Source organism: Phacochoerus africanus, unplaced genomic scaffold (assembly GCF_016906955.1).
Source record: "Phacochoerus africanus isolate WHEZ1 unplaced genomic scaffold, ROS_Pafr_v1 Scaffold_18, whole genome shotgun sequence".
NCBI classification, from domain to species: domain Eukaryota; kingdom Metazoa; phylum Chordata; class Mammalia; order Artiodactyla; family Suidae; genus Phacochoerus; species Phacochoerus africanus.
In genome coordinates this window covers 83,384-95,215 of record NW_025927375.1, presented here as the reverse complement: position 1 = coordinate 95,215, position 11,832 = coordinate 83,384, and the positions used below count along the sequence as shown (strand labels likewise).

The following is an 11,832-nucleotide window of genomic DNA, read 5'->3' as shown; positions in this document are numbered from 1 at the left end:
TCAAGTCATTTATTGCTTTAGTGTCTTTGAGATAAGAAAAGCTGTCATGTCCTTTCCATATAATCCATAAAAGATCATTAAATTGGGGTGTGATATTTAATTACTGAATACGTTATTCCAATGACTGACATTTTTGCGAAAAAAAAGACCAAATTTTTATTAGATTCCAAATCTCCCTTATGTGTCACACATGTCCTACAGATGGGTTCTAGTCTCCCCTTTTGCAATAAGGAACACAAAGTACAGAATGCTTGAGAGATTTACACACTCTACATACAGGGTGTAAGAGATTCTGGACTCAGACAATGATCTCTTTATTCTTGTACTTGGGTGCTATAATTACCACCAGAGTTAATGAGTGGCTTTCTTTCCAAATCTAATTCCATTCCAGAAGGGAAAACTGAGGTGAATGAACTGATTTCTCCTTTATTGAATTCAGTGATTCACTTGTGATTTATGAGAATGAGCCTGCTATTATGGGGGACTTTATGGCACAAATGTGGCCAAATGTGGTTTATAGGGTTTTCTATGAATAGTCATACATTTCTCAGTTCAGTTTGAAAATCTGAGATTGGGGAGTTCCTGTTGTGGCACAGTGGAAACGAATCTAATAACTATGAGGTTGCAGGTTCGATCCCTGGCCTTGCTCAGTGGGTTAAGGATCCAGCATTCCTGTGAGTCCTGCTGAAGATCTCATATGCGGCTTGGGTCCAGCATTGCCATTGGCTGTGGTGTAGGCTGGCAGCTACAGCTCTGATTCGACCTCTAGCCTGGGAAATTCCATATGCCACAGGTGTGGCTTAAAAAAAAAAAGAAAATCTGAGATCGAGAATTCCCTGGTGGCTCAGTGGGTTAAGGACTTGGCATTGTCACTACTGTGGCTTTGGTTACGCCTGTAGTGTGGGTTTGATCCCTGGCCTGGCAATTCTGCATGCTGGGACATGGTCAAAAAAAAAAAGAAAAGAAAAAGAAAATCTAAGATTGAAAATATTTCCCATAACATATGACATTTCACATGGAGCTCTCATGAAATGACTAGTATGTGACAGATTTCAATGTAACCCCTAATTATAAGAGGATGTAGTTCATAGTAATTGATTTATTCATTCGTACAACAAGTGCAGGCAACTATTAGCAAAACTGAACACACATCAATTGTTACCAGTCAAACACTTAACCTTCCTTCGTATGTTATATAGAAATTCTTACTTGTATTATATGGGAAAAGACAGTAGAATTTTCATAGGATTTTCAAAAGAAGAAATTGATATAAATAATGATACTAATAATATAAATAATATAATATAGTTGTAAAAATAAGCCAGAAATATATGTGCAAAATTAATTTTTCTGACTTGGAAGTTTAAATTAAACATTAAGATTATTTTAGGTCTTGTAAAATGCATTTTAATTTCTCCTTAAGTTTTTTTTTTCTGAAAAGACACATACACCCACCAAAAAAAAAAAAAACCTTTTATACCTTAATTTTAAAAAATCATCCATTTAGAAAAATTTGCAAAGGGAACTATATTCAATATTTTATTATAACTGATATGAGGAAAGAATCTGAAAAAGAAATGTATGTATGTGTATACATATATATGTGTAGGTGTGTGTGTATAAGATAATCACTTTGCTGTACACCTGAAACTAATACATTTTAAATCAAATATACCTCAGTAGAAATTAAATAAATAAATAAATATCACTGGCAAATATATTGATTTATTGTGAAAGAGAACCCCTGGTCTGTTTATATTGGATTTTAATTTTAAATTCAGCTAACATGGACTAGTGTTTGTAGAATGTTTACTCATACTCTAAGTCAAAGGACTTTCTAGCCTTGTCTCTGAGTTTTAAAATTATATCTGACTGCTTTCATTTCCTTTAATTATGGAAACAACCCAAATGTCCATCAACAGATGATTGGATTAGGAAGATGTGCTATATATACACAGTGGAATACTACCTGGCCATAAAAAAGAACAAAATAATGGCATTTGCAGTAACATGGATGGAACTAGAGACTCTCATCCTGAGTGAAGTAAGTCAGAAAGAGAAAGACAAATACCATATGATATCACTCATATCTGGTATCTAATATAGAGCACAAATGAACATTTCCACAGAAAAGAAAAGCATGGACTTGGAGAATAGACTTGTGGTTGCCTAGGGAGAGGGAGAGGGAGTGGAAGGGATTGGGAGTTTGGGGTTAATGGATACAAACTATTCCTTTTGGAATGGATTAAGAATGAGATCCTGCTGTGTAGCACTGAGAACTATGTCCAGATACAATGGAGCACAACAATGGAAGAAAAAATTATGTATACACATATGTGTAACAGGGTCCCCATGCTGCACAGTGGGAAAAAAAAGTGTGTTGGGAGAAATAACAATAAAAAATCAATCAATCAATCAATCAATCGATCAATCAATATTCTTAAAGGGGAAGATGCCCCTTTTTCTTTCTTTTTCTTTTTTCCTTTCCTTTCCTTTTTTTCCTGTCTTTTTAGGGCTGCACCTGGGGCATAAGGAGGTTCCCAGGCTAGGGGTCGAATTGGAGCTGTAGCTGCCAGCCTACACCACAGCCACAGTAACACCAGATCTGAGCCACATCTGCAACCTACACCACAGCTCAAGGCAACAAAGTATCCTTAACCCACTGAGCAAGACCAAGGATCAAATCTGTGTCCTCATGGATACTAGTAAGATTAGTTTCCAATGAGCCACCATGGGAAATCTGGAAAAGATTTTCTTAATGATATTTTGTCTTAAAAGTTTTGGATCTATTTTACTGTGATTATGATTTTTTTTTTTCTCTAATGTTCTTGTTCTTCTAAATTCTTCATCTAAGTGTCTCTAAGTAGGTGTGTAGAGAAAGAATTAAATAAAATCAAAAAGTAATAAGGTGTTCAGGAGACTGAGTTTATCACAATTGAGAAATATTCCTGAAGGTGCTGGGGTGTATGCTCCTCAAATGTGAATAGTAGTGAAAAACTTATATTAAAAATATAAAAGCAATGGGTTTTTTTTGCCTTTTTTCTTACTTCCTTTTATCATTTTTTTTAACCAATAGGTGTCCAAGCTACAAAGAATCACACAATTTAACACATGTCTCAGAATTCCTCCTCCTGGGACTCTCAGATGATCCAGAAGTGCAGCCCCTCCTCTTTGGACTGTTTTTGTCCATGTACCTGGTCTCCATGCTTGCAAACCTGTTCATCATTCTGGCTGTCATCTCTGACTCCCACCTCCACACCCCTATGTACTTCTTCCTCTCCAACCTGTCCTTGGTTGGTATTGGTTACACCTCCACCACCATTCCCAAGATGATTGTGAACATCCAAACTCACAGCAGGGTCATTTCCTATGCAGGCTGCCTGACACAGATGTCTATTTTCATCCTTTTTGGATGTTTGGATAGTCTCCTCCTGACTACGATGGCCTATGACAGGTTTGTGGCCATCTGTCACCCACTGCACTACCCAGTCACCATGAACCCACACCTGTGTAGCTTCTTGATTTTGGTGTCTTTTTTGATTAGCATTTTGGATTTCCAGCTGCACAATAGGATTGTATTACAACTTACCTGCTACAAGGATGTAGAAATTTCTAGTTTCTTCTGTGACCCTTCTCAGCTCCTCAAACTTGCCTGTCCTGACACCTCCATCAATAACCTATTAATCTTTTTCATAGGTACCATCTCTGGTGGTGTTCCACTCTTAGGCATTCTTTACTCTTATACTCAAGTTATTTCTTCCATTCTGAGAGTCTCATCATCAGGTGGGAGGTATAAAGCCTTCTCTACCTGTTGTTCTCACCTGTCAGTTGTTTTCTTATTTTATGGAACAGGCTTTGGGGTGTACTTCAGTTCTGCTGTTTCACATTCCCCAAAGAAGGGTGTGGTGGCATCAGTGGTATATGCTGTTGTTTCTCCTTTGTTGAACCCCTTCATCTATAGCCTGAGAAACAGGGACATCAAAAGTGCTCTGTGGAGGCTTATTAACAGAAGAGTCTAATAGTAATATCTATTCCATCTATTTGGAATGTAGGTTGGAAAATGTAGGGGGAAAAATCTAGATTTGCAAATCCTTCTTCCTTGGCTGCACTATTTTTGTAGTCTCATGTTTTTCATTCCTCTCCATATTTCATATCTGAATATATATGGTATTTTATTGGGTTGGGAAAGTATTTTCTCATCCATTGTATACCACTGCATGACTGTATCCAATATGCATAGACAGCTTCCTGTAGTTTCTGAGCAATGACCCTGCCATCCGTGTGAAATAGACTTCTCTTTTTTAATATACATAAAATGTACACCCCTTTCCACAATTCATATGTACTTTTCTAAAAGCTAAAAGCTGTCAGCACTCAAACATCAAAGAGTGAAATGGAAGAGAGAGATCAAGATGGTGTAGTAGGAAGATGTCAGGCTCACTTCCCCTCACAAACACATCAAAACTACAACTACATATAGAATGATTCTCACTGAATTTGGACTGGAGACAAGCAGGATGACCCCTGCAACCAAGATGATAAGAAAAAAACACAGAGTCTGGTAGGAAGGAAAGAGAATTGATCTGTCAATTACAGTCAATACCATAGAAATACTATATAAACAGTGATATGTGAATGATTTAAATTGGACAACCTAGGAAAAAAAGGGGTAAATTCCTAGAAACATACAATTTTATGAGACTGAATCCAGAATAAATAGATTATCTGAACATACTGAATACTAATATTGAAATTTAATCAGTATTCAAAAAAAAATCCTACAAACAAAAGTCCAGGACTGGATAGCTTCATGGAGGAATTCTACCAAACATATAAAGAAAAGCTAATATCTATCCTTTTCAAACTATTCCAAAAGGCTGAAAAGGAAGGAACATTCCCAAATTCATTGTATGAGGCCACCATTACCCTGATACCAAAACAGAAAAATATACCACAGAAAAAAAAATTGCAGGCCAGTATCTCTGAAGACTAGATGCAAAAATTGTCAACAAAATATTAGAAAACTTAAGTCAACAATATATAAAAAGGGTAATATACCATGATCAAGTAGGATTTATCCCAGGGATATGAGGTTGGTTCAATATCTGCAAATCAACAAGAAGAAAGATAAAAGCACATGATCATCTCAATAGATGCAGAAAAATCATTTGACAAAATACAACACCCACTCATGAAAAAACTCTCAACAAAATTGTTATAGATGGAACATACCCTAACATAACGAAAGCCATTATGACAAACTCACAGCTAACATAATGGTGAAAATTTAAAAGCTTTTTTCTAAAATCAGAAACAAGGCAAGGATGCCCACACTCCCTGTTTCTATTTAACATAGTATTGGAAGTTTAGCCACAGCAATCAGATAAGAAAAGAAATAAAAAATAATCCGAATTGGAAGGGGAGAAATAAAACTCACTATTTGCAGATGTCTTGATGCTATACATAGAAAGACCTAAATTCTCCACTAAAAAACTATTTGAACTAATAAATTCAATAAAGTTGCAGGAAATAAGATCAATGCACAGAAATTTGTGGCTTTTCTATATACTAATAATGAACAATGAGAAAGAGAAAGCAACACATGATCTAATTTATAGTCACATCAAGAATAATTTTAAAAACCTAGGAATAAGTTAAATCAAGGAGGTAAAAGACCTATACTCTGAAAACCATAAGATATTTATGAAAGAAATTTAAAATGATACAAAGAAATGGAAAGATATACTGTGTTCATGGATTGGAAGAATCAATATTGTTAAAATACAACCCAAAGCAATCTATAGATTTAATACAATCCTGATCAACATTCCCATGACATTTTTCACAGAATTGGAACAAAATTTTTTAAGATTTTTGTTGAAACACAAAAGACCCAAAATAGCCAAAACAGTCTTGAGAAAGAAGAACAAACCTGGAGGAATCACACTCCCTGAATCAGACTACACTACAAAGGTATAGTAATAAAAAGGGTATGGTATTGGCACAAAAAGAGACCCCATAATCAAGGGAACAGAATAGAGAGCCCAGAAACCCATGCACACATAGTCAACTAACATATGACAAAGGAGGCAAAAATACCAAACTGGGAAAAGACAGTTTCTTCAACAAGTGGTTCTGGGAAAACTGGACAATCACATGTAAAACAATGAGATCAGAATATTTTCTCACACTGTACACAAAATCTCAAAATAGTTCAAAGACAAAAATGTAAGACCTGAAACTGTAAAACTCCTAGAAGATGACGTAGGAAGAACCCTGACATAGGTCTTAGCAATATTTTTTTGGATTTGTAGCCTCAGGAAAGGTTAAAAAAAAAGCAAAAACGTATTTCTGGAATTGACAAGAATGCCCCTTGGTCACATAATTTTGTAGCTTTCATGTTTTCATTCATCTTCATGTTTCATATGGGAGTATTGCTTATTTTGATACATCTTTAATGGGATTGAAGGAGTAATCTGTAATCCTACATGTATTTAAACATGCTTCTCAAACTGATAGAAATGGTGGAATCTACTGTTTTTGTCACCTATGACTCAGGAATCCTGTAGAACCTTTTCACAACTATTCTTTATTTGTTTGTTTGTTTATTTTGGCCATGCCCTCATCATATAGAAGTTGCTGGGCCAGGGATTGAATCTGTACTACAGCAGTAACCAAAGCCACAATAGTGATAATTCTGATCCTTAACCCTCTAAGCCATAAAGGAACGCCTATCCTTTTAACCAAACATATATGATTCTCAACCCTTTCCTCAGTTCTTGTCTGTTCACAAAACAATGGCATTAGTGAAATCCACTGATGCAGGTTATGTGAGAGAATGCATTTCACTTGTCCTCAGTCATGACTTCAAAAGTAAGCACTTGCCAAGATTTAAAAATCCTTGTGCCTGAGTCCCACTAGTATAAATTAAGATTTATCTGGACTATTGTTCTCCATGATCTTGAAGAGTTTTAACAACATCACAAGTAGGTCTAATGTGCAGCCAAGGGGGAGAACATGGCTGCTTTTTGATATATGATTTTGATTTTTTTGCTATTTGTCAGCTTTTGATATTTGATTTTGATATTTTTTTATATTTATCAGCTTTTCATTCAAAAACTACTATGATCCATGATCATATCAATATTTCCTTCAGACATGCTAAACATAGTTTCTGAGGTAGCAATCTGATCTTTCTGAAAAGCTTCCAGTAACTACTTTAATATACTCTGCCTTTTATCAAGGAGCTAAATTGCTATCAACTTTACTGACAATGAATTTTGAAACTCAAAGTGTGTTTAACCTGGTGGCCAGAGAAGACATTATCATCTTTGCAAATTAGACCATGAGCAATTTAAGGGCTTGATTTAACATCATTTATTCCTACTCTCAAAATCTAGCATACTGAGGAGAGAGCCTAAGTGCACCTTTACTTTGTATAATGGTGAATAAATTATTCACTCTCTTACCAGAAAAAGTGATATTTTAAATACACACAGCCACTATTTCCCTTCTTCCCTGGACTACTGGACCTTATATAGAGTATTCTATAAACTATTGAGAGAAGAAACATGTAGTTGATTTATTCCCATTCATATAAATATTCAATAGCATTTTTCTTTTTAAACATCTAATAATATGAAAAGAATGAAGTCACAAAATAAAGCATGGGTTTATAAGCCTCAGAAATAATAGAGGAATAAAAAATGAAGATAGAATTTCTCAATTGGACATCTAAAAGAGAATTCAAGAAGGTGTTGATCCTTCTGTTTCCTTCAAGAATATTCATGATAACAGGGATGTGGGATTCAGAACAACAAAAATCATTTGAAAACATATCTTTGACTTTGATAAACCATGTATTCTAAACTCAGTTTAGAATTGATCATAATATCTGATCTCTCCCACTATGAAAGATCTCCATTTATTATTATAATTATTTCTTTCTTCTTTAAAATTTTATTTATTTATTTATCATTGATTTACAATGTTGTGCCAATTTCTGCTGTACAGCAAAGTGACCCAGTCATACATATATATACATTATTTTTCTCATATTATCTTCCATCTTGTTCTATTTAAACAGATGAAGAGATGAAGATGTGGTACATATACAGAATGGAATACTACTCAGCCATGAAAAATAATGAAATCATGCCATTTATTATCATTTTCTTACAGATCTAGTATATGAAATTTTCTTTTTTATAGATTATTTCACTATTGTTTTCCCTTAGTTTACTTTTTTTAAGTTTTATTGAAGTATAGTTAATTTACAAGATTGTGATTTCTGTTGTACAACAAAGTGTACAGTCATACATATACACATATCCATTCTCTCTCAGTTTCTTCTCCTACATAGATTATTACAGAATACTGGGTAGAGTTCTATGTGCTATACAGCAGATCCCTCTTGGCCAATCATTCTGTATACCTCAGTGGGCATATGCCAATCCCAAACTCCAATTACATCCTTCCCACCCACCCACCTATCCCCTTTAGTAACATTTAGCTTGTCAGAGTCTGTGAGTTTTTCTGTTCTGCAGATAAGTTCATTTTTACCACTTTTTTTTAAGATTCCACACATAGAGGATATCTTATGATTTTTGTCTTTCACAGTCTAATGTCACTTAGTATGACAGTTTCTAGGTCCAAATATTTTGCTGCAAATAATATTACTTCATTCTCTTTTATGATATCCTCTTCTTCTTATCTAATCATTTTCTAGACTCCTGCCATTTGGTAATTTGGAATCTCTCAAACTTAGAGGAAAGTGACATTTATGCACACACAACATTAGCATTTTTTTCTTCCATAGCCAACTGAATTGTGTAGTGTAGTTTTAGTTAGTGAGAAAAAAATCTCTGAGTTCCTCATACCAAGAACTGTGAGCCAGGAGGACTGCAAAGATAAGAGGTAGGATGTCGCAACACACCATTACCTCACATACCCCACTTTATAAGACAAAAGTACATTATATTAGGATTACCATAGTAGCCAAGCAGTTAAGAATCTAGCATTGCCACTGCCATAGCTCAGGTTGGATCCCTGGCCCAGGTACTTCCACATGGCAAAAAAAAGTACACTATATTAATAATGTCATGAGTCCAAACACAAGAGTTCTAAAGAAAATATATTTAGAGAGACATACCTCCTCTATGAGCAGAAATAAAATGTTTATTGAATTTGGGCACTGAATGACTGAAATCAACAGAATGACTCTGTTGGTGTAAGAGAACTGGAGGTATTTCTGACTGTATGGCCAAGAGCAGCTTGGTGGGATCTGCCGAAGTACCCAAAACAGGGCAATTTCTTCCATGTGCCAGTTCTCTAGCAAAAATTTCTCGAAAAGGGAGTTCGCATCGTCGTGCAGGGGAAATGAATCCAACTAGGAACCATGAGGTTGCGGGTTTGATCCTTGGTTCGCATTGTGGGCTGAGGATCCAGCATTACCATGAGCTGTGGTGTAGGTCACAGACATGGCTTGGATCTGGCATTGCTGTAGCTGTGGTGTAGCCTGGAGGCAACAGCTCTGATCGGACGCCTAGCCTGGGAGCCTCCATGTGCCATGGATGCTGCCCTAAAAAGACAAAAGACAAAAAAAAATGTCTTGAAAAGATGATGTTGTGATGGCTTGGAGACCCAGCTGGAAAACAGAAGAATATCTATATGGTCTATTCTTCTTAAAGCCAACCTTCCCAATAGAGGGTGAGGCCTGTGTGGTGGTGGCTTCAAAGATGCTCCCAATAAACCCTGCCACCTATATTCATGCCCTTGTATATATCCATCTCCTTGATTATGGACTGACACAGTGATTTGCTTCCAGTGAACTGACTTTGAAAAAATATTGGGCTGTCCCTTCCAACATGAATGTGTAAAGTCAGCTTTCTTCTTGCTAGCCCTCTCCTGGATCTCACCACCTTGCTCTGAGGGAAGCCAGCTGCCACATTGTCAGAGGCCCACTTGGTAAGAAACTAAGAGAATCCTCTGGCCCTCAAAGGACTCAATTATTTCAACAGTCATGCAAGGGAGCCTGGGATTACACACTCTCCTAGTCAAACCTCAACAGGATGGCAGCCCTGGTCTACATTTTGATGTACACATCTCTGAGATCCCTTGAAGTGTTTAAGTAAACTAGTAAGTTACCAGATAAATATGTCAAAATACCCACTTGTGTAATGTAACACCATATATCAACTGGAGAGAAAAATTAAAGCTGGAATTTTAAATTAATTCGAATATAATCTTTTAAATCTGTCATATTAGAACTAGAAATTTGTGTCATTCAAAATAGAAAAAAAATGTAAATCTCCAAGGCATAAAATCCAAAACCCCAACCAATATTATAAAAGAAAAACAGGAAGTTCTCAGAGACAGAAATCTTAACTAAGAAAATAGAAATACCAAAAGGATCTTGGTATGGAAAACCTCAATCTCTCTAAATTATAAGACTAACCCAGTGTATTTTCAGATGGAAAAGTCACGTATTACTTTCTAATTTAAAAAAAACAGTGTCTGAACTTAATGATAAGATACACATTGTCTTATCAGAGTTGAGGACTAGAGGTCAGCCTCCTCTAGAACAGAAAAAGAGCCTAGATCCTTCCTAATATATTTGCTGTCCTCTTTTTCTTCCTCCATTATATTAGCAAATCCTCAGAGATCCAGAGACCATGGACCAATTTGGGTAATTATCTGCTTCATGCCTTGAGGTCTCAAGATCATTACACTGTAAATAATCAGACTGTGCTTCTTAGCCCTTCATTCAGCCAGCTCCAGTCCAATGAGATCCATATGTGTTTGTCTCCTCGTCTCAGAGTTGTTGGCACCAGGAGGTCATACCTGGGTCTCTCTTCCTGCCAGTCCCAAGGACAAAGCCTCACCCCACATCCAATACCAGGTAGGGGAGGGGCAGGCTGTCTGCCTTCCTCAGTCCTGCTCCAGCAGAGACACAGCACAACCCAGGGAAAGCCAGGTGCAGTGGGAGACCCTTAATGTTGGATGAGCCTTGTTTTCTCATCATCAAACAAGGGGGACATTTGGGATAGCCAGAGGGAGGATAACAAAATGCTAAGATTCAGCTCAAACACCTATGAAGTGGATGCTGTTTTTACTGGATGGATCCTAGAATTTTTATTTTAAATTCTGTTTTCCCCTCACACTGCTTATATCTTCCATTGGCATCTTTTCTACCTGAGCAAGAAATAGGTTCCTCTAAACTATCCCCTAAGTGCTTCATGAATCTGATGAACATGGTAATGATGAAAATGATGACTGTAACCACAGTATCACAGGCCTTTACCTGGGGATTCTATGTGCCAGGCTCTGGGAAAAGTTTTCTATGTAGCTTCTTTCCCTTTATTTGTATTACCCCCCCCCAAAAAAGTGTTATCCTCATTTTACAGTTGAAGATAGGAACGCAGTGTTTTAATGTCATTTTTATCAGGCCTTGGAGAAGAAAGGGTGTAAAGTCAGGTTTGAATGCAGGCAGTGAAACTCCATTCATAGGACACCTACACAGTACTCTCTCCTGCCAACACAATTTGTATTCCAGGAGCTGAATTTAGGAGAAATTCCCTAGAAGGAAGAATTGACTTGAAAATATTTTAAGTTGACATATGAAGGCCAACTTCCCATTTGAGATCTGGCTTTGGTCCTAAATTTCTCAACAGTTCAAAAGAGGGATGCTTTGGATAAGAAATCAATACTTGACAAATGCTGAGGATTTGAGACTTATAACAAGCTTTGCCTAACCATGGAAACAAAAAGACAAAGAAGCAAACTCTTCCCTTTCATCCCAGGTAGAGACCACTGCTCACAGTGCTCTTCCTT

General features: G+C 36.5%; 1 protein-coding gene across 1 annotated transcript; it reads left to right on the top strand.

Annotated features, from left to right (window-relative positions):
* Positions 1 to 3,047: 3,047 nt before the first annotated feature.
* LOC125119205 (olfactory receptor 7E24-like) lies at positions 3,048 to 4,019 on the top strand (the record flags this gene model as incomplete). The annotated part of the gene is made up of 1 exon (XM_047766069.1): positions 3,048 to 4,019. A coding segment is annotated over one exon (972 nt), but the record flags the coding sequence as incomplete, so codon positions are not given.
* Between the last annotated feature and the right edge of the window lie 7,813 nt (positions 4,020 to 11,832).